A 23,084-nucleotide genomic window follows, 5' to 3' on the forward strand; every position below is an offset into this window, starting at 1 on the left:
CCAGATTCTGGGAATCCAGACTCCTCGCAGGAGACACCATACTCAAACACTCTGAAGTCTCCTAGTGATTCTAGGCACCCCCGGGCATCTCAGTAGAGTTTCCCAATTCAGTCCACGTGATCCCTCAGCATCCTCTCACAAGACAACCACAGGCCTATGGAAGTGGAACCATTCCAACCCCCTGCCAAGGGGACCAGGAATCACCCTTCTTTCACAAAGGTCCTCAGCACCTGGATTTATCCAGACCTCTTAGCATTCACCATTGTAGGTATGGATTCACCGCACCGGCCAAACTAGCTCCAGAACAGATTGATTCCGACCTGAGCTGTAGGGTTAAAAAGAGCCAGACCGTACCCCCTCAGCATCCAGCCGGACTAAAATAGCAGCCAAATGCCAATCAGCTGCCAGTTTTGGCCGCCCACTTGGACGACAGCGAGTATCTAGACTGTAAGCTTGTCCTATAGTCTGTAAGCTTTTTGTGGGCAGAGAATGTGTTTACTTACTTTGTTGTATTCTCTCAAGCGCTTAGTGCAGTGCTCGGCACACAATAAGCACTCAGTAAATAGCACTGATTGATATCAAGGTGAATGGGGTGAACCTAAGAAAGGATGCATTCCCCTGAGGTTATCTAGTGAAAGGATAATGAAAGGATTCTCTATCCCATTGGACATTAAAAGCATTCGGGATTGGGTTGTGTAAGAATTTTCAGTTTTAAAGATCATCCCTGCCAAGTCAGGCTAACTTAGATCATGAGTTATTATTACAATTATAGATATAGTATTTAAACATAAATGTCATTATAGATTATTATTATTAAACCAAAAAGGAATCTCTACTGAGAGGCAGTATGGCCAAATGGAAAGAGCCCAGGTCTTGGAGTCCGAGGACCTGGGTTCTAATCCTGGTTCTGCCTTTTGTCTGCAGTTTGACCTTGGGCAAATAACTACACTTCTCTGTGCCTCAGTTCCCTGATCTGTAAAATTGGGATTCAAAACCTATTCTCCCAGCTACTTGGACTGTGAGTCCCATATGGGACCTGATTATCTTGTATGTACCCCAGCACTTAGTACAGTGCTCCGCACCTAGTAAGCACTTAACTATTATTATTAATATTACTGTGAAATGACCATCCCGCAGCAGCAAGGCACCATGTCCGTAACAGTCAACTAAAGGGGAAATAATCAATCGGTGGCATTTACTAGTAATGACGATGGGTTTTGTTAAGCGTTTACTACGTGCAGAGCACTGTACTAAGTGCTTAGGAGAGTACAATGCAACAGAATTAGCAGACATGTTCCCTGAGGGCCAGGTCGGTTTCACACACTAGCGTGATCAATGTAGCCCACCAAGCGTCGCAATTCTAATCGCCCTCTTGGTGTTTGTGTTGCGTTTTGTCATTGCCACAGGAGCAGGTAGCAGTGTGCATCACAAGTGTAACAGTGCCAAACACCGCATCATATCTCCAAAGGTCGAACCAAGGACAGGTGGGTACAGCGCTCACTCAGAGGTACAAAATAACGATGTCTCTGAAGGCAAGAACGACCACAGCCACGGCAAGACCTCGAGCCGCGAGAAGAGGAACGGCAAAGTGGCCAAGCCCGTCCTGCTGCATCAGAACAGCACGGAGGTCTCCTCCACGAATCAGGTGGAGGTGCCGGACACCACCCAGAATTCTCCGGTGTCCATCAGCAGCGGATTGAACAGCGACCCGGATATGGCCGACAGCCCCGTCGTGACCGGGGTGTCCAGCATGGCGGTCGCCTCCGTGATGGGGAGCCTGTCGCAGAGCGCCACCGTGTTCATGTCGGAAGTCACCAACGAAGCCGTGTACACGATGTCTCCCACCGCCGGGCCCAACCAACACCTCCTCTCGTCCGACGCCACCGCCCAGGGCCTGGTCCTGGCCGTGAGCTCCGACGGGCACAAGTTCGCCTTCCCCACCACGGGAAGCACGGAGAGCCTGTCCATGCTGCCCGCCAACGTCTCCGAAGAGCTGGTCCTCTCCACCACCCTCGACGGCGGCCGGAAGATCCCGGAAACCACCATGAACTTCGACCCGGACTGTTTCCTCAACAACCCCAAGCAGGGGCAGACCTACGGGGGCGGGGGCCTGAAGGGGGACTCGGTGGGCACCAACATCCGGCAGTCGCCCACCGCCGAGCGCGGCTTCGGCTTCGGCACGACGCTGACGAAGGAGATCAAGACCGAGGACACGTCCTTCGAGCAGCAGATGTCCAAAGAAGCGTTCTCCTCCTCCTCGACGTCCAATTCCCTCACCCTGACGGCGGGGTCCGGCCTGCTCCCGTCCGGCGGAGGGCTCAGTCCCAGCACCACCCTGGAGCAGATGGACTTCAGCGCGATCGACTCCAACAAGGACTATTCTTCTGGGTTCAGCCAGGCCGTCCAGAGCCCCCATGTCCACCAGACCCCCTCCCCTAGCTTCTTCCTGCAGGATGCCAGCAAGCCTCTCCCCCTCGAGCCGAATGCCCACAGCAACCTAAGCGACTCCGGCAGCTCCTTTGGCAACCCCCTGGGGGTCCCCACCGTGAAGACGGAATCCTCAGCCCAGACCCCCTCCAACTGCAACGGCACCGTGGAGACCCGGATAGAGTCCACCTCCTCCCTCCAGCTCATGCAGTTCCAAGCCAACTTCCAGGCCATGACCGCGGAGGCGGAGGTGCCCATGGAGACCTCCCAGCCGGCCGAGGGGAGCGAGGGCCTCCTCAAGTCGGGGGAGCTCCAGGCCTGCAGCACGGAGCACTACATGCCCCCCGAGGCCAACGGAGGGATCAGGAGTGGGACCAACCTCCCCATCCTCCAGGGCAATATGGTGCAGGGACTCTACCCCGTGGCCCACCCCAGCCTCAATAACTCCTCCAACATGGAGCTCAACCTCGACCACTTCGACATCTCCTTTAGCAACCAGTTCTCGGACCTTATTAACGATTTCATATCGGTAGAAGGGGGGAGCAGTGCCATCTACGGCCACCAGCTCGTGTCGGGGGACAGCGCGGGGCTCTCGCAGGCCGAAGATGGCAACCGGGCCTCCTACAACCAGGCCGAGATGTGCATCCCCTGCTGCAGCCCGCAGCAAGGCACCCTGCAGCTCGGCAGTGCCGAGAACGGGGCCAACACCATGGCGTACATGCACGTGGCCGAGGTGGTCTCGGCCGCCGCGGCCCAAGGCACCCTGGGGATGCTGCAGCAGAGCGGACGGGTCTTCATGGTCACCGACTACTCCCCGGAGTGGTCGTACCCGGAGGTAAGCTCTCACCTCCCGATCATCGCCGATGACCGGGTCAGCGCCTATGGCCTTGTCGTAGCACAACGCTTGGCACCTTCCTGGGTCAGCCTGCTGGGGACTCCGGCCGTGTTTTTCTCGGGCAAGCGGCTGTGGGGCTTGGCTGCTGGCGGGTGGGTGGGTGGGTGCTTGGCCTGAAGCTCTTTAATAATAATTGAGGTATTTGTTAAGCCCTTACTACGTACCAGGTGCTGTACTGAGCCCTGGAGTGGACACAGGAAAATCAGGTTGGACACAGTCCCTGTCCCACGTGGGGCTTACATTTTGCAGATGAGGGAGCTGAGGGTCAGAGAAGTGACGTGACTTGCCCGAAGTCACACAGCAGACAGTGGCAGAACCGGGATTAGAACCCATGAACTCCTGACTCCTCAGCCTGTGCTGAATCCACTGTGCCATGCTACATCTTCTTCCGTCCTGAGAGAGCTGATCTCCAATAGCTCAAGGCCTTCCCACACCTAAAGGGTTTCCCTCTGTTGCCCTTCCATGCCGTCCTATTGAGCACAGACAGCAGTGCTTCCCTGTCATTGGTTCCAGCAGGGACAAGCTTCCAGCAACTCTAGTTGTTGCCCAGACTGAGTTGTCTGTCCAGGAATGTTGGCCACACTTAAATTCCCCAGGCTGTAGAACTAGGCTCCAGGCCAACCCAAGGACTCACCCCTGTGAAGCTCACCTTCTGGAGTCCCTGACTCCACCAGCTCATCGGCAGAACCCAGAAAGGTGGGGACCCGAGGAATGTCTTGTTGTGACTATCACTGAGCAGTTTGTCTGGCGGGAAGCAGTTTCTCTCCACGCTGGTTTTCATGTCTTCGACTTCCCTGAGACCATTTCCTCCTGCGCCAAGAACAAGCAGTGCTCATGGCTCCCGTCCATTTCCACCGCTTTTACGGGTGGTCCTGTGGCAGGAACATTCCCCCTCCAACCCCCCTTTCTCTAATCCGGCTGTCACGATGCCACCATACGAGAGCCCCTTAGGTGGGCTGTCATGGAAGGGGAACAGCGAGGGTCCTCGAAGGCAGGCCACCAGATCAGTTTCATCTTCCTTTCTCCCATTGATTTTGCTTTGTGAACTTCGGCTTGTTTCTTAGTCTCCCCGGCTCTGTTTTCCCACCTGGAAAATGGGGAGAATCATACCTGTTCCTCCCTCATGGGGATCTACTATATTAACAAAGTAGGGATTCGGTTAGTCATCCCAAATTCCTGGTGCATGCTACTTCCTGAGAAGATATTTTAGACTATGAGCCCACTGTTGGGTAGGAACTGTCTCTATATGTTGCCAATTTGTACTTCCCAAGCGCTTAGTACAGTGCTGTGCACATAGTAAGCGCTCAATACGATTGATGATTGATGATGATGAAGATATAGAAGAGCTGAAGAGAAAGCTGCCTGGGGAGGTGGAAGGGTGAGAACACTTCAAGTCTGAGGAGAGACGTGGCAGTGGGGAGCCAGGGGGAACAGACGAGTGACAGTCCAGAAGAAAGGGGGCATAGAACACTAGAGTGGGTTTTTTTTTTTGGTGACAACCAGACAGGACCTGGACTGAGAATCCTGCCTTCCAAAAGCTTTGTTAGTAACTCCTGGCATTGCAGCTGAGCCTTTGAAATCTCACACTCCAGCCCACCCACTCATAACTTAGTCTCCCTCCTAAGCCCAGCAGTCACAGGAGCCATTGGTAATTTATTACCAGGCGGCTCTGGTTAGCTGAGTTAGGGATACCACCAAATCTCAGAGGAAACCAGAAATCAAGGGAACAGATCAATGAGCCAGAGAGGGAGCTGGGCTTCCTCTCCCCAACATTTAGCACCTCAGAAGTGACGACCCAGACTCCAGGAAACCATCTTCCTGCACTTCAGTGCATGTTGTGAAGATAGCATCTGTATGAGGCTCCTTCATCCATCCACCTCATTAGCCAGGGAGGGATTGTTCCTCCAGTACTGCCTGCTCTACAGTGTTTGAAGATTGAGTTCCGTGACCGTGGGGTTGGCACCTTAGGGTCGGCCTTCTGGGCTACCAGGGGTCTAGGAGCCTCTTCTCTATGGGGCAGTTGTATTCCCTGGGTAAGATCATTGCTTCCTGTTCTCTTCTCCATCAATCTGTTATCTGAGGAGCAGTTTGGCCCAGAAAATGTGTTTCTTGATCTCCTAATCCAAATCATAAGAAGAGTGTGACTCATTAGTAGCATTTTGGGTGGTTTACGGATTCACCTGCTTGATGGAAGAGGGCTTGACCAGGTGGTCTCTCCAGGTCCCTCCCAGCACAAGGATTGTGAGATTCTGGATCATGTCTTTTATAGGGAAAGAGCTGGGGCCCCTCAAGGGGACAATCAGAGAACCCAAGGGTCAAGGGTTGGGGGCAGAATTCAAAAAGAGTGACACGATGACCAGGAAATGGTGGCTGGAAAGGTCCTTCCTTCCTTGTTCCTCATTATTACTATTCAAATACTTGTATTACAAGTACAATACTACTACTATTATCACTACTATTATATTACAATATTAATTATAGCAGTAGTATTCGTTAAGCACCTGCTATGTGCCAAGCACTATTCTAAGTCCTGGGGTAGATGCAAGATTATCAGTTTGGACACAGATCCCGGCCCACATGGAGCTCACAATCTAGCTGGGAGAGAGCAGGATTTTACAGATGAGGAAACTGAGGCACAGAAAGGTTAAGAGACCTGCCCTAGGACATACAGCAGTCAAGTGGCAGATGGAGATTAGAACCCAGATCCTCCAACTCCCAGACCCGTGCTCTTTCCATTAGGCCAAACTACTTGGCTTCTCTTCAGTCTTCATTCAATTGTATTTATTGAGCGCTTACTGTGTGCAGAGCACTGTACTAAGCGCTTTTTCCCCGCTAGGTTAGCTCTGGAGGGAGGCAGTGAGACCCATTTCTGCCTAAGGGACAATAATAATAATGGTATTTATTAAGCGCTTACTATGTGCCTAGCACTGTTCTAAGCACTGGGGTAAAAATAATAGTGATGGAATTTATTAAGCGCTTACTATGTGCAAAGCACTGTTCTAAGCACTGGGGAGGTTATAAGGTGATCAGGTTGTCCCTTGTGGGGTTCACAGTCTTAATCCCCATTTTACAGATGAGGTAACTGAGGCACAGAGAAGTTTGAGTGAGTTGCCCAAAGTTACAAAGCTGACAATTGGCAGAGCCACAAGGCACAGAGAATTTTAAGTGACTTGCCCAAGGTTACACAGCTGACAATCGGTGAAGCCGGGATTTGAACCCATGACCTCTGACTCCAAAGCCCGTGCTCTTTCCACTGAGCCACGGAATCAGGTTGCCCCACATGGGGCTCGCAGTCTTAATCCCCATTTTTCAGATGAGGTTAACTGAGGCACAGAGAAGTGAAGTCACCTGCCCAAGGTCACACAGCAAACAAGTGGGGGAGCCAGGGTTAGAACCCACATCCTCTGACTCCCAAGCCCGGGAGACTAAGGGGACTAAGTCATTATCATCATCATCATCATCAATCGTATTTATTGAGCGCTTACTGTGTGCAGCGCACTGTACTAAGCGCTTGGGAAGTACAAGTTGGCAACATATAGAGACAGTCCCTACCCAACAGTGGGCTCACAGTCTAAAAGGGGGAGACAGAACAAAACCAGACATACTAACAAAATAAAATAAATAGAGGAGATATGTACGAGTAAAATAAATAAATAGAGTAACAAATATGTACAAACATATATACATATATACAGGTGCTGTGGGGAAGGGAAGGAGGTAAGATGGGGGGATGGAGAGGGGGAGAGGAAGGAGGGGGCTCAGTCTGGGAAGGCCTCCTGGAGGAGGTGAGCTCTCAGTAGGGCCTTGAAAAGAGGGAGAGCTACTCTTACTTACTTACTCTTACTCTTACTACTACATTACTTAGTCATTACTAAGTCTAATGACTTAGGAGCAGGGTGGTCAGGATCTCCAGTGGTTAGAACAGTGCTGTGGACATAGTAATCGCTTAATAAATGCTATTATTATTATTATTATTATCATTATTATTATTATTATTACCTACGGAGCTCCCCTTCTTCCCTTATCAGGCTCTGAAAACTATCAGGATGGTGCTCAATCCTGGAGAGATTAATTCACATTTTACCACAGGGGGGCAGCAGAGGAACAAGGAGGGGAAAGGCCGTGACTTCATTCATTCATTCATTCAATCGTATTTATTGAGCGCTTACTGTTTGCAGAGCACTGGACTAAGCGCTTGGGAAGTACAAGTTGGCAACATATAGAGACGGTCCCTACCCAACAGTGGGCTCACAGTCTACTTTGCCCATGGTTCAATTAAATGTCTAGACCCCAAGGAAGGAGGCACTCTATTTATTTATTTTACTTGTACATATCTATCCTATTTATTTTATTTTGTTGGTATGTTTGGTTTTGTTCTCTGTCTCCCCCTTTTAGACTGTGAGCCCACTGTTGGGTAGGGACTGTCTCTATGTGTTGCCAATTTGTACTTCCCAAGCACTTAGTACAGTGCTCTGCACATAGTAAGCGCTCAATAAATACGATTGATTGATTGATTGATTGAGGCATCAATAAATATTACTACTCTGAATCGTCTCTGCTTACTCTACTGGAGTTGTGTTATTTGTTATTAATAATAATAATGGTATTTGTTAAGCGCTCACCATGTACCAAGCACTGTCCCAAGCGCTGAGGGGGGGGGGCAAGGTTCCTTCCAGGTCCAATTCCAGTCAGGTGAGATTCCTGGAGAACCCGGCTCCTTTCCATTGGAAGGATCAGCCCTGTTCTGCTTCCAAAGAAGGACGCTGGCTGTAGGCCAGCTATGCCGTCAGCCAGATATGCAGGGAGAGCACCCTGGACTGTGGGCCTGGGCTTGTGCTGTCACAACTCACTCAGGAGGGAAGAGTGGCCAGCCAGGGATCACGGAATCAGGCTCCTGCTGGGGTGGCTTCCTCATAAGGAAAACTCACAGAGGGCTGAGCACTGAGCAGGGGCCACATTAGCCCCGGGACAACCCTCTGGGTGGGTTTTTGGAAGGCCAAATGACTCGACTTGGATTAGCATATTTTGGATACATAATTGGATACTTCTCAGAAGACACTGATGCTAGGAAAAGGCCAGGGAAGATGTGGAAGAGTCAGACCAGCCACTAGATTGATAGAAACCAGAACGACAATCGCGGAAGAACCGTTAGCAAAGTTGCGGGTTATGGCAGAAGGTAGGACGTTCTGGAGAAAATAGATCCATAAAAGAATAATGATACTTGATAATTATGCTAGTTGTTAAGGGCTTACTATAAGCCAGACACTCTTCTAAGTGCTAGGTTTGATGCAAGATATTCGGGTTGGACACGGTCCCTGTCCTGCACAGGGCTCACAGTCTTGATCCCCCTTTTAGACTGTGAGCCCAATGTTGGGTAGGGACTGTCTCTATATGTTGCCAATTTGTACTTCCCAAGCGCTTAGTACAGTGCTCTGCACATAGTAAGCACTCAATAAATATGATTGATTGATCCCCATTTTACAGATGAGGTAACTGAGGCACAGAGAAGTGACAAGTGGTGGAGCTGGGATTAGAACCCATAACCTACTGACTCCCATGCCCATGCTGTATCCACTAGGTCACACTGCTCTCTGAGTCGCTCCATAGAGTGGCTATGAATCAGAAATGACACGAAGGCACTTGATAAATAAATAAACCTTCTGGGAGTCAGTCAGTCATATTTATTGAGTGCTTACTATGTGCAGAGCACTGTACTAAGCACTTGGGATAGTACAGTATAACAATAAACAGACACATTCCTGGCCAGTAATGAGTTTACAGTCTAGAGGGGGAGACAGACATTAATATAAATAAATTACAGATATGTGCCTAAGTGCTGTGGTTCTTTCTCTCCCAGCCCTCTTCTTCCCACTCTCCTTCACAGACTCAGCCCCCTCTTTCCTCCCTCTATGTTGCCAACTTGGACTTCCCAAGCGCTTGGTACAGTGCTCTGCACACAGTAAGCGCTCAATAAATGCCATTGATTGATTGATTCCTCTCCCTCTCCTCCCCCTCTCCATTCATTCATTAATTCAGTCGTATTTGTTGAGGGCTTACTGTGTACAGAGCACTGTACTGGGCGCTTGGGAAGTCCAAGTTGGCAACATAACTTACCTCCTTCCCCTCCCCACAGCACCTGTATATATGTTTGTACGTATTTATTACTCTATTTTACCTGTACATAGTTATTCTATTTTATTTTGTTAATGTGTTTTGTTTTGTTGTCTGGCTCCCGCTGTTGGGTAGGGACCGTCTTTCTACGTTGCCAACTTGGACTTCCCAAGCGCTTAGTCCACTGCTCTGCACACAGTAAGCGCTCAATAAATACGATTGAAGGAATGAATGAATGAATGAGCCCCCTCAGTAAGCGCTCAATAAATACGATTGAATGAATTTATTCTATTTATTTTATGTTGTTAATATGTTTTGTTTTGTTGTCTGTCTCCCCCTTCTAGACTGTGAGCCCGCTGTTGGGTAGGGACCGTCTCTATATGTTGCCAACTTGGACTTCCCAAGCGCTAAGTACAGTGCTCTGCACACAGTAAGTGCTCAATAAATACGATTGAATGAATTGAATGAATGAATGAACACTCTCATGTTCACCATTGCGGGGGAAATCAGGAGAGAGCAGAAAAGAGGAATGGGAATAAAATCCCGGACATCTCTGAATCCGTGAGCCCTGGGAGATTGGGTGCCCACTGGGACCCTCCCAGAAATCAAATCCTCCAGGGAGCTACACCAGACCGGTCTTCACAGTCTTCTCTGTAGCAAGTTCTGGACGTATAATCCAGTTCTGTAGATCTGGGCCCTGAGGAGGGCAGCCGGGGAAGAAAGTTCAGGTGCTGCCCATAAACTGACCATTTGGTTGTCCTGGTGCCTTCTCAAGCTGCTTACTGGAGCCAGCTGTTATTCCTGCTACGGCGACACACAAGTGGAATAATAAAAATAGTAATTATTATGGTATATGCTTAGCTCTTATTGTGCGCCAGGTACCGTACTAAGCACTGAGGTGTATACAAGCAAATCAGATTGGACACAGTCCCCGTCCTATTTGGGGCTCGCAGTCTCAATCGTCATTTTACAGATGAGCCAACTGAGGCACGGAGCAGTAAAGTGACTTGCTCAAGGTCACACAGCAAACAAGTGGCAGAGTCAGGATTAGCACCCATGACCTATGACTTCCAAGCCTGTGCTGCATCCACTATGCCATGCTGTACGCGTTCACACACACACAGCCCTGTTTCTGTGGGTCGCCATGTGACTTCTGGGTAACAATAATAGTAATAATAAAAATGGTATTTGTTAAGCACTTATTATGTGCCCAGTACTGTTCTAAGCACTGCAGTAGATACAAGGCAATCAGGTTGTCGCACATGGGCCAACAGACTTAATCCCCATTTCACAGATGAGGTTACTGAGGCACAGAGAAGTTAAGTGACTTTCCCGAAGCCACACAGCTGGTAAGTGGCAGAGCCTGGGTTAGACCCCACTACCGGTGGGGATTGTCTCTATCTGTTGCCAAACTGTACTTTCCAAGCGCTTAGGAAAGTTTTCTTTTAGACTGTGAGCCCACTGTTGGGTAGGGACTGTCTCTATATGTTGCCAACTTGTACTTCCCAAGCGCTTAGCACAGTGCTCTGCACACAGTAAGCGCTCAATAAATACGATTGATTGATTGATTTTCTGCACACAGTAAGCACCAATAAATACGATTGAAAGAATGAATGAAAGCCTGAGCTCTTTCCAGTAAGCCACGCTGCTTCTCGAGTGAGGCCCAGCGTGGCTCGGTGGAAAGAGCACGGGCTTTGGAGTCCGAGGTCATGGGTTTGAATAGCGGCTCCGCCACATGTCTGCTGTGTGACCTTGGGCAAGTCACTTCTCTGAGCCTCAGTTACCTCATCTGTAAAATAGGGATTAAGACTGTGAGCCCCAAGTGGGACAACCTGATCACTTTGTACCCCCCCCCCAGCACTTAGAACAGTGCTTTGCACATAGTAAGCGCTTAACAAATGCCAACATTATTATTATTAACCTCAGAGCTTTGCTCTCAGTCAGTCTCCTGACCCCGCTGCACTGGACAGCGGAGGGCTACCTTGGAGCAGAAGATGCCATCATCATCATCATCATCAATCGTATTTATTGAGCGCTTACTATGTGCAGAGCACTGTACTAAGCGCTTGGGAAGTACAAATTGGCAACATATAGAGACAGTCCCTACCCAACAGTGGGTTCACAGTCTAAAAGGGGGAGACAGAGAACAAAACCAAACATACTAACAAAATAAAATAAATAGAATAGATATGTACAAATAAAATAAATAAATAAATAAATAGAGTAAAAAGTATGTATAAACATATATACATATATACATATATGCCATAGTTGTTTCCAGGGTGAAGGACCCAGGGGCAACGGTAGGTTTAGGGTCCCTATCCAGGGACTGTGGGAACATTGCACAGAGAAGTTGCTCCAAAGCCCCATTTTGGCCCAGACAACTGTGGTTCCATGTGGCCTTGTCCAGGTGTCAGGGGTCCCAGCCTTTGTCCATGAGGTTCAGTCAGACCAGCTCCGGAGGAAGGCCAGGGATTCCATGAGGAACATGCAAGAGAAGAAAGAACCGGGGCCATGTCACTGCTCTCCAGAGAGACCGACCTTACTCCGGGAGTGCAGACTGTGCCACCAAAGCTGAACTAAAATATCTAGCTCTGCCAGATTAAAACAGGAGTTTTGCCCGGCTTAGACCCAACAGACCACCCCCAGAAAGTTCCTAGGCCCTGGAGGTTTAAGCAGCATGGCTCAGTGGAAGGAGCCCGGGCTTGGGAGGTTCTAATCCCGGTTCGGCCGCTTGTCAGCTGTGAGACTTTGGGCAAGTCACTTCTCTGTGACTCAGTTACCCCATCTGTCAAATGGGGAGTAAGATTGTGGGCCTCCCGAGGGACAACCTGATCACTTTGTATCACCAGCGCTTTAAACAGTGCTTTGCACATAGCGCTTGACATGTTATTATTATTATTATTATTATTATTATTATTATTATTATTATTATGATGAAAGAACAGGTTTTAAGCAGCCACAGGGGGACTGTGGCCTGCTTTTTGAAGCTTGAGCACTAGATGGTGATCTCACCCAGCTTTTGAACCAGATTTATCTCTGTTGGGCCTTGGAGATTTGCAGACCGGGAATAGCGAAAAGTTTGAATTTCCTGCTGACCATAGGCAGGAAGCACCGGATATGTGGGCCCGGGATGCCCTTTGACGTAGGACTCAACTTCTGATATTGTCAGGTTTTGGGCCTTGTAATAAGAGGGGTTCTTTAGTCCCCGAAGATCGCCTTGTTCAGATCTTTTGCTGGGTCTAAGACCCCCCGAGACGTCGCCGAATCTAAGTCACCGCCAGCAGTGCGTTTTCCCCCACTTTTGGGGGACAGGATGGATTCAAGGGAGTGTGCCCCAACCCCACCCTGTCTCCCGGGGAGAGAGGTGTCAGCAGAGAATGGGGTTGTTACAGTTAGCAGATTTCCCTAAAGGACCCAGCCTAGAGAGGCAAAACTGTGGGGAGGGCTAAATGGGGGAGCAGTTTTTTCCGGGGGGGGGGGGGGGGGAGAACTAAAAGCCTTTACATTAATAAGTCAAGGCACCTGTCGGTGTTTTTTCCATTGTGGTTTGTGTCCTACAAACCATCTAAGCTCATTGTAACCCAGATAGTTTGTAGGGCGCAGAGCGGTGGGCTTCATTGTATGACCGCAGGGGTCCAGATGTGTGCTTGCTTTAGGAGTAGGATGAGTGAATACTTATGAGATACTTGTTCTTAATAATCGAAGGGGCGGCCATAATGCCTAGGGGAGGTACTATGCTTGGTGTCTATGGGAGATACCAGGATAAATTCACCCCCTATAGGCAGCACAACCCAGAATAGGCTGCCCCTGGGACCCCTAAACTCAATCTCATCCCAGTCATAGACTCTCTCTGCCAGGCCTCCCCTCTGCACCCCCATCCAACCCAGTCCTGTCTCAGATCCCAATCTCAGGGTGGTCTCCTGGACCTCTGATGAGGGTTCACTCCTGCAGTCCCGCTGCCATTACTTTGTCTGACGCAACAAAAAGCTATCACTTTCCCGGCAACACTGTTGCCTGGGCTGGGGCTCGTCTGAGTCCTCTCCCAGGGAGATCAGCGCAGGCTTCCGGCCTGGTTGGGATAGCAGCCGCAGACCCCAGGGGACCTCTGTCAGCCATAAATGATAATAATAACAATAGTAATAATGATGATGATGATGATGGCGTTTATTAAGTACTTACTATGTGCAAAGCACTGTTCTAAGCACTGGGGAGGTTACAAGGTGATCAGGTTGTCCCACAGGGGGCTCACAGTCTTAATCCCTATTTTACAGATGAGGTAACTGAGGCACAGAGAAGTTAAGTGACTTGCTCAAAGTTACACAGCTGACAATTGGCAAAGCCGGGATTTGAACCCATGACCTCTGACTTCAAAGCCCATGCTCTTTCCACTGAGTCACGCTGCTTCTGATGTGGCTCAGTGTCTGACCCCATCTGGCTGACAGAAGCCAAGAGCCCAGGTGCAGCTCCCAAAAGTGTCGAGACATGAGGATGATTGGATCTGGAGCCAACCCTCCTCCCTGTCCCCCACTCTCCCCAGCTCAGAGGCAGCGGGGACAGGTAGGGATCCAGAAACAACTGTGTTTGACTCCCGGACCTACATCGGTCCCCGCTTTCCTGCTCTTTCACTCCCGCCACCATCCAGAGCAGGGGCTGAGTGTCCTGAGGGTGCTCTCCATTTGTCAGGGAAGGGGAGAATCGCCCCACTCTGCCTGTTATCTGCAGGACAGCCCAAGCCAGAGAGACAGGGCAGGGAGGCAGGAATGCAGAAGGAATAACTTTAGACCTCTTAGAGAGAGGGAGATGGACTATGGGCTGAAGAGCGGGGATGATCAGGAATCAATCAATCAATCATATTTATTGAGCGCTTACTGTGTGCAGAGCACTGTACTAAGCGCTTGGGAAGTACAAGTTGGCAACATATAGAGACGGTCCCTACCCAACAGTGGGCTCACAGTCTAAAAGATCAGTGGCCTGGGGCCTGCCTGGGGCCTGACCTCTGACCCGGGCCTGACCTCTGACCCGGGCCTGACCCCTGACCCGGACCTGACCTGCCGGAGGAGCAGGGAGCCCCGATCCAGCTAATCCTCCAAGGAAGGTTCCAGAGGGCAGGCCCTGCTCCCCTGGCCTCCATGAGAACCAGGAGAAACGTCCCTGAACAGTGTGATATAATAATAATAATAATAATGATGACATTGATTAGGTGCTTACTATGAGCAAAGCACTGTTCTAAGTGCTGGGGAGGTTACAAGGTGATCAGGTTGTCCCACAGGGGGCTCACCATCTTAATCCCCATTTTACAGATGAGGTAACTGAGGCACAGAGAAGTTAAGTGACTTGTCCAAAGTCACATAGCTGACAATTGGCAGAGCTGGGATTTGAACCCGTGACCTCTGACTCCAAAGCCTGGGCTCTTTCCACTGAGCCACTCTGCTTCTCTATGATATGATATGATATAAGTTTGGGAACCAGAGTCCCCATTACCCACCAGTCACGTCTCTCCCGGATCAGGGCTGCGGGTGGGGCCCTGATCCACCAACCCTCCCACTGTAAGCCCAACCTGAGGCAACCACATCTATCTGCTTTTCAACCTCCCATTATCACCGCAGGCTTCCGGGTGACCCCTCAAACCTACCTCACCTCAAAGTTGGGGATCTTCAGTGTCCTCTTCGGTGTTGGCTTCCCTGGGACTCCCCTCTGTCTCTTTCTTCCAGGGAGGAGTGAAAGTCCTGATCACGGGTCCATGGCAAGAAGCCAGCAATAACTACAGCTGCCTGTTTGATCAGATCTCAGTGCCTGCGTCTTTGATTCAGCCAGGGGTGCTGCGCTGCTACTGTCCAGGTAAGGAGTGGTCTCTCTGGAGAGCCCGGCACCTCTGCCCCCACCCCTCCATCCCCCCCACCTCCCACAGCCAAGAATCCACAGTGTCCACCAAAACTGCCCTGAGGCCAGCCGGGGCTGGACGTAAGGGTCATAAGGCCGGGTTTTTTTGTGGTATTAGTTAAGCACGCACTATGTGCCAGGCACTGTACTAAGCGCTGGGGTAGATAAAAGCTAATCAGGTTGGACACAGACCCTGTTCCACATGGGGCTCACAATCTTAATCACCATTTTATCTTAATCCTCATTTTACAGATGAGGTAACTGAGGCCCAGAGGAGTAAAGTGACTTGCCCCAAATCACACGGCAGACAAACAGCAGAGCCGGGATTAGAACCCAGGCTCTGACCTACAGGCCTGTGCTCTATCTATAGGGCCACTCTGCTTCTCTTCATGGCACAGTTCAATTGTCTGGTATTCAAGCAACTAGGTGCTACGAGGGACATGATATAAAAGGGCACACCCGCAGTCAGCCAATTAAATTCTCTGAATGGCAACAAAATCTTCCGGACCATAGGGCAGGAAATCAAGGGATCAGTCATCAATCAGTAAATCAATTAGTTGCATTTATTAAATGCTTACTTTATGCAGAGCACTGTACTATGTGCTTGAGAGAGCATAGGTCACATCTCCACAATTTAGCCCTTTTTCCCTGGCTCTCTCTCCCTTCTGCATCATCTACACACTTGGCTCTGTGTGCTGTAGACATTTGATATTCACCCCATCCCCACAACATTTATGTATGTATCTTTAAATTTTATATTTTAAATTATTTATTTCTATTAATGTCCATCTCCCCCTTTAGACTGTAAACTCATTATGGGCAGTGAACTAATTCCACTAATTCTAATGTATTATTTTCTCCCAAGCACTTAGTTCACCGCTCTACATAGAGTAAGCTTTCAATGAATGCCATTAATTTATTGATTACAGTGCGATAGAGTTGATAGACATAACCCCTGCCCATGAGGAGCTTGTAGAATAAAGGAGGAGACAGACAATAAACTAAAAATGATGGCGAAGATGCAGAGTATATGGATTTGTCCATAAGTACTGAGGGGCCAGTGGCTGGGTGGATATCAACTGCTTAAGGGATACAGATAATAATAATTACTATTATTATTATGGTATTTGTTAAGTACTTACTATGTGCCCAGCACTGTTCTAAGCACTGGGATGGATACAACATAATAAGGTTGTCCCACGTGGGGCTCACAGTCTTAATCCCCATTTTACCAAGGAGGTAACTGAGGCACAGAGAGTTAAGCAGCTTGCTCAAAATCACACAGCAGACAAGTGTTGGATCCAGGATTAGAATCCGCATCCTCTGACGCCCAAGCCCATGCTCTTTCCACTAAGCCACACAGCTCCAAATGCACAGATGATGCAGAAGTGAGGGGGGAGAGCGGAAAAGAGGACTTAGAGAATCCCTCTTGGAGGAGATATGTCCCTTGGTGAGATTGCAAGATGCTTTACTGGAATAAAGAGGAAGAAACTGAGTCCACTTGGAGTTGGAAGTATTTCTCTAAACTTCCATCTGGGCCAGGTGCCCTTCCATTCCTGGAAACTGCTCTTACCTTATTTTCATGGTATACCTCTCCTCCTCTCTCCAGAGCTACTGCAGTTGCTTTGTTCTTCCCCTGGAGCCGGTTGGCTCCCCTTTACTCAGAAATATCCCCAGAGAGGTCAAGTCTGGCAGTTGGGCCTGCTGAGACCAAGCTGTTTTCTTTGCTCTTCCAGCCCTACAGCACCTGTTTACATTTCTGTAATTTATTTATTTGTATTGATGTCTGTCTCTCCCCTCTCTGGACTATAAGCTCATTGTGGGCAGGGAATGTACCTGTTTATTGTTGTATTGTACTCTCCCAAGCACTTAGTACACTGCTCTGCACTCAGTAAGCGCTCAATAAATGTGATTGAATTAAACGGAATTAAGGAGGGGTGGGTAGCTCTTCCTACTCTCCGCATCCCTCTCTGCTTCACTCCCCCTCCTGCCCCACAACCACTGAAACCATGCCCACACAGAAACTTACACCTGTTCAATCAATCAATCAAAAAATTGATCAGTGGTATTTATTGAGTGTTTACATGCATCCCAGGTTGCTCTCCCTTATGGCACTTGGATCTTGTGACCCTTGGACATTTGATATTTTCCACACCCTCAGCCCCACAGTACTTATATGCATATATCTTGAAAGTATATATTATAAATTACTTATTCATATTACTGTCTGTCTCCCCCTCTAGACTGTAAGGTCATTATGGGCAGAGGACGTATCTGCTAATTCTGTTGTATTATACTCTCCCAAATGCTTAGTCCAGAGCTCAGCACATAGCAGCATGGCTGAGTGGATAGAGCACGGCCTGAGAGTCAGAAGGATCTGAATTCTAATCCCAGCTCCGCCACTTGTCTGCTGTTTGTCCTTGGGGAAGTTACTTAACATCTCTGTGGTTCAATTACCTCTTCGGTAAAGTGTGAGTCCCATGTGGGACAAAGACTCTGTCCAACCTGATTAGCTTGTAACTACCCCAGTGTTTAGAACAGTTCTTGGCACATACTAAGTGTTTACAAGTACAATAATAATAATAAGTACAAGTGATTAATTAATCAGTCGATCCTTCAGCAAGATCATGGGCAAGTGCCATTACAGAAAAGAGGAATAATAATAAAAGTAATTGTGATATTTGTTCAGCGCTTTCTATATGCCAGACATTGTACTAAGCACTGGGGTGAATACAAGCAAATCAGGATGGACACAGTCCCTGTCCCATCTGGGGCTCATAGTGTCAATCCCCATTTTCCAGATGAGGTAACTGAGGCACAGAGAAGTGAAGTGATTTGCCTGAGGTCACACAGCAGAAAAGTGGTAGAGCTGGGATTAGAACCCATGACCTTCTGACTCTCAGGCCTGTTCTTTATCCACTGTGCCATACCTCAGAGCCATTGGGATAATACGTGCAGAAATAAGAGAAATGCTAATTGTTGGCCTTCATTGGTCTTATAGTGACTCCTCTGCTTTATGGCAAATCTGCTGAATTAGTTGATGAAATCCTTAGGCTAGAGTTAGAAGGATTTGACACAGTTCTTCATCTCAACGCAGTCCTCCTTATTCTAAACATGATTTCATTTTAAAGGCTGAAACATCCCTTCCTTCATATCTATAAGTTAAGAAGTTTGGATGAAAGTGAAGAAATCAGAAGTGCATATTTTCAGTTATTAAATGATGCACCACTTCTGAGGTTTAGTTTTAAAATAAACCCTGACTTTCAGGACCCAGGTCTATTCTGATTAATAAGTTTGGCATAAACACTTTCAGGCTGTTTAGCTCATGGTTTGACACCTAAAGAAAATTACTCTCCCCTCCTTCAAAGCCTTATTGAAGGCACATCTCCTCCAAGAGGCCTTCCCACACTAAGCACTACTTTTCCTCATCTCCCATTCCCTTCTGAGTAGCCCTGATTTGCTCCCTTTGCCCTTACTCACCTCGCCCCTGCCAGCCGTATAGCACTTACTTATATATCTGTAATTTTATTTCTTTGTATTGATGACTGTTTCCCCCTCTCTAGACTGTGAGCTCGATGGGGTCAGGGATTGTTAGTGTTAATTATATTGTTCTTTCCCAAGCACTTAGTACAGTGCTCTGCACACGGTAAGCACTTAGCACAGAGAAGCAGCGTGGCTCAGTAGAAGGAGCACGGGCTTTGGAGTCAGAGGTCATGGGTTCGTATCCCGACTCCACCAATTGCCAGCTGTGTGACTTTGGGAAAGTCACTTCACTTCTCTGGGCCTCAGTTACCTCATCTGTAAAATGGGGATTAAGACTGTGAGCCCCCCATGGGACAACCTGATCACCTTGTAACCTCCCCAGCGCTTAGAACAGTGCTTTGCACATAGTAAGCGCTTCATAAATGCTATCATTATTATTGGGATGGGTCAACCCAGTTAAATCCTTTCAGGTTAGCCTATCCCCAGGCAGCTCCAAACAGCCCTGCAAATGCTTGGTTCTCAACCATGCCTGCTCCTGGGTGCGTGGCTCTAGGAAATCAGGGATGAGGGCAGCTGCCCTGATCCTCTCCCCTGACTGCTGCACTGTTATTAAACTACCTACTTATCACCTGCTGCTGGAACGGATATTGCTTGCACTATTAATAGAAGCTGCTTGCTTGGTCTGTTTTTTTTTCCTGATTTAAAACGCAGACCCTGGCTGGTCACATCTCTGTATCCCAAACAAGCCACCTATCTTTTCAAGCCCTCCTGGGGTACTCTGTGCTCTTAAACCCTCATTTGGTGTTCCTGGCAAGGTTTTACCCACTGATCCTTTCCTCCAGTCACTGGGAACCGAGGTTGCCTTGCTGAAGGATTTCCGCTCTTCTTCCAGTGGGTTTAGTGAGTGTTGGCCAGCCCATCCAGTAACACTCCCCACCCCCCATGGCATTCCTGTTGCACTGATGGATGGTCCCAGTGATCCTCCAGTCAATGGGCCTTAACGGAGCACCTCCCATAATGCAGAGTACTGAATTAGGAGCACAGAACATTTGTTACATACCCAGTTCCTGCCCTTGGTAATTTACACTCTAGTAGGCCTGGGGGGGGGGGGGGGGGGGGGGCAAAGACAATCATGTATAAATATTTGTAAACATAAAATAGAAGCAGGCGTTATGAGAGAATTTTAAAAGGGATTTGCTGGTCGGGGATGGAGGCTGCATTGGAGGTGTGTGGGGTCAACCATGGGAAATAAACAACGCAGAAAGTGGACAGTTGACCAGGGCCCTTGATAAACATACGGAGGCAGATTTCCACATAAGGATCCAGTCTGCTCCTTCCTCTCCCTGAGAAGAGACTGAGGTGGATAAATAGAGGTGCAGCCCAATCTCTGGTTTTCTCCGAAAGTAAATACAGGATGTTCCAGAGTTCACTCGATCTGATTTCAAGCAGGAATAGACCAAAATATCAGATTAAAAAGAATTCCAAGGAATTAAGTGAACTCTAACTGGGCCACGATTTGAAACTGACAATAGAAAGCAGACTGTGTGTATACTGCAAATATTCTAAATGGGCAGTGCCTGCAATGATTTAAAATACAGCTATACGAGTGACTTAAAATACAAACTTCCAAACAGGGCATGGAACTAAGGGGTATAAAAACACACGCACAGCAAGTGGAAAGAGACTTTAAAAAGACATTAACGATGTTGAAAGGTCACAGAGGGATTTGACACAGTAAAGGATACTTACTAAGCTAAGAATAAAATCTCCATGAACATCAAGAGATGCCTAAAGGAGGGAAGTTAAAATTGGGATGATGGGGTGGGGAGAAGCCTTTTTCCTTCTCAGCCTTTCAAGCTGCTATCAGGAGCCAAGATTCCCAGGAGGACATTAAGGCAAAAGATAAAATTAAAAACCAAAACAAGATCAAAGAGCCCTGCCCTTTGCAAAAATAGCCCTGCTGCTATTGCAATGGAAGTTCTGGCCTGTGGAGACAGTCAGCAGGGCAGAATAATGATGATGGGTCCTTTCCATCTCCAATTCCTTTGAAGACAGGGGTTCTTTCTTTGAATCAGTAGAAACCTAGGTGACTGATCCCATTTCCAACTCTAGGTGACTTTCCAGGACGCCTTGGAAAAAGAAGGAGACCTTCTGAACTCCCTAGAAAGAACCCAGGAGAGGAGTTCCCCATGTCCACAGGGAGAGAGCTGAGGAGTGGTCCCTAGGCAGTTTAAAAACAAAAAGGCTTTGAGAGCAGTGGTTTTCAATTGGCTGGATGACTCCCTTTTGGGTCTTCTGTATCAGTACCTCGGACAAGGCAAGCAGTGCAGATTGAACCCAGGGCTACCTGTAGGAGATGAGTTTCTGGCAGGAACCAGAGCTGTTGCTTTTACTCCATTTAAATGGTCTAGACAGACTCCACAGTTGAGTGAGGTATTTGGGGATTCTTTTCCCCCCGCTAGTCTCAAAGTTGGAAATGGGATCAGTTTAGAGTCTAGACAGAGGGAAATTGAAAAAACGTCTCAGTCGGAGGGCTAGCTGACTCAGACACCTCCCCTGGCCCGAAAAACTCTCAAGTCTGAAAGCCAAAAGGACAAGGTGGAAAGTGAGGGATTGTAGTTGAGGACAATATGTTTGACCCATTTTGGACATCTCTCAATTCACTGGGAAACAAAAGCAGAGCCGTCGGCACACAGAAGGGGTCTCTATTGTTGTGGTGGATGACGCGTTTCTTGCGCGAACTCCAGTGAACAAGTGAACTCCAGTGGCCTTACCAATGGACCAGCAATTCTACAAACAACGAACAGTCCCTGAGGTGAAACTCGGCCCTGATTCTAATGGGCTGGAGAGGAATCTGGGCCCTTATATCTAACCTAGAGAACGACGCATACATGAAAATTCGTAGGTCCCGGGCTGAAATGTGCTCAATTCCAACCTCTGACTCTGACCTACTGTTCTTTGTTTTCAGCTCATGACACTGGCCTTGTGACCCTGCAAGTTGCCTTCAACAACCAGATCATCTCCAATTCCGTGGTGTTTGAATACAAAGCTCGGGCTCTGCCCACGCTCCCGTCCTCCCAGCACGACTGGCTGTCATTGGATGGTAAGGTTGGGGCATGGAGGGCAGGGCCATGTGAGGGAGATGGAGGGGTCGGTTTGGGGCTGTCCTGTTGATGCTTCAGCTCTGGGAGCAGGTATCCAGGGATTAACCTTTAGTTGGTTCTCAGAAAACAGAAATGTTTCAAGATGGAGAGACTGAGACTGGGCATCTGTGATTATGTCTTCTCCTCTTGGGGGAGGACCTTTCCTTTCATTGGATGCACTCTGGTTCAGAAGTTGGTTGATATCTGTGCAGTTCAGTGCTGTAATGTGGTCATCATTTTGGCTGCCACCACCTCTCAGTTCTGTCTTGTTATAAAGAAGAGAAGGTATCTGGCCACCTTCTTTTTACTTAGGGGGTTTTCTGGGTTATTTTTGGAGGTGATGAATTGTCAGCCATTTCCTGAAATGTAGGCTTTTACCCCTTGGATTTCCCTGATTTCTCCAGTTCCATCAGCAATGTTTTTCAGAAAGGAAACCACAACAGAACAATATTGTAGCCAGCCCTTCAGGATAAGCATTCCTTTCAGTGCTCATCCCCAGGGTTTGCAGAAGTTGAAAAAGGGCATTTGGAGACTGGGCCCCCCCCACTTTTCCTCTGCCCTTTCTCCACTCCCCATCACCCCTACTCCCTCCCTCTGCTCTACCTCCCTCCCCACCCCACAGCACTTGTGTATATATGTACATATTTATTATTCTATTTATTTTATTAATAATGTGTATATATCTATAATTATTTTTATTTATATTGATGCTATTGATGCCTGTCTACTTGTTTTGTTTTGTTGTCTGTCTCCCCACTTCTAGACTGTAAGCCCATTGTTGGGAAGGGATTGCCTTTATTTTGTTGCCTAATTGTACTTTCCAAGCGCTCAGTGCAGTGCTCAGCACACAGTAAGCGCTCAATACAATTGAATGAATGAATGAATGAATGAATGATGAACTAATGGCCATAGAAGCAGAAAGAGCTGAGACAGAGTGACCAGGATTCTGCCTTTCAGAGGAAAGGGTGAGGTTTCAAGTTCTGCAGCCCCTTTGGGCTGGGTGATTTAGGTAGAACATTGCTGACTAGAGGTTCACGGACAGAGTTCAGCATCAGACCTAACACTGGAGTTAACCAGTAGGGCAGCCTTTCACTATCAGTTATGGCTGGAGAGCTGAACCTCTCCACACAGCCGAAAAGAGT

The 23,084-nt window shown here is 48.3% G+C and overlaps 1 protein-coding gene across 5 annotated transcripts in view; it reads left to right on the forward strand.

Annotated features, from left to right (window-relative positions):
• CAMTA1 (calmodulin binding transcription activator 1) overlaps nt 1-23,084 on the forward strand; it is an 868,926-nt gene that overhangs the window by 707,302 nt on the left and 138,540 nt on the right. For all 5 annotated transcript variants that reach the window (XM_038747474.1, XM_038747476.1, XM_038747477.1 and 2 more), the window contains exons 6-8: nt 1,407-3,262; nt 15,148-15,274; nt 21,768-21,902. In XM_038747474.1, the coding sequence (XP_038603402.1) occupies nt 1,407-3,262; nt 15,148-15,274; nt 21,768-21,902 (2,118 nt within the window). The remainder of the gene's footprint in view (nt 1-1,406; nt 3,263-15,147; nt 15,275-21,767; nt 21,903-23,084) is intronic.

Source organism: Tachyglossus aculeatus, chromosome 5 (assembly GCF_015852505.1).
Source record: "Tachyglossus aculeatus isolate mTacAcu1 chromosome 5, mTacAcu1.pri, whole genome shotgun sequence".
Taxonomy (NCBI): domain Eukaryota; kingdom Metazoa; phylum Chordata; class Mammalia; order Monotremata; family Tachyglossidae; genus Tachyglossus; species Tachyglossus aculeatus.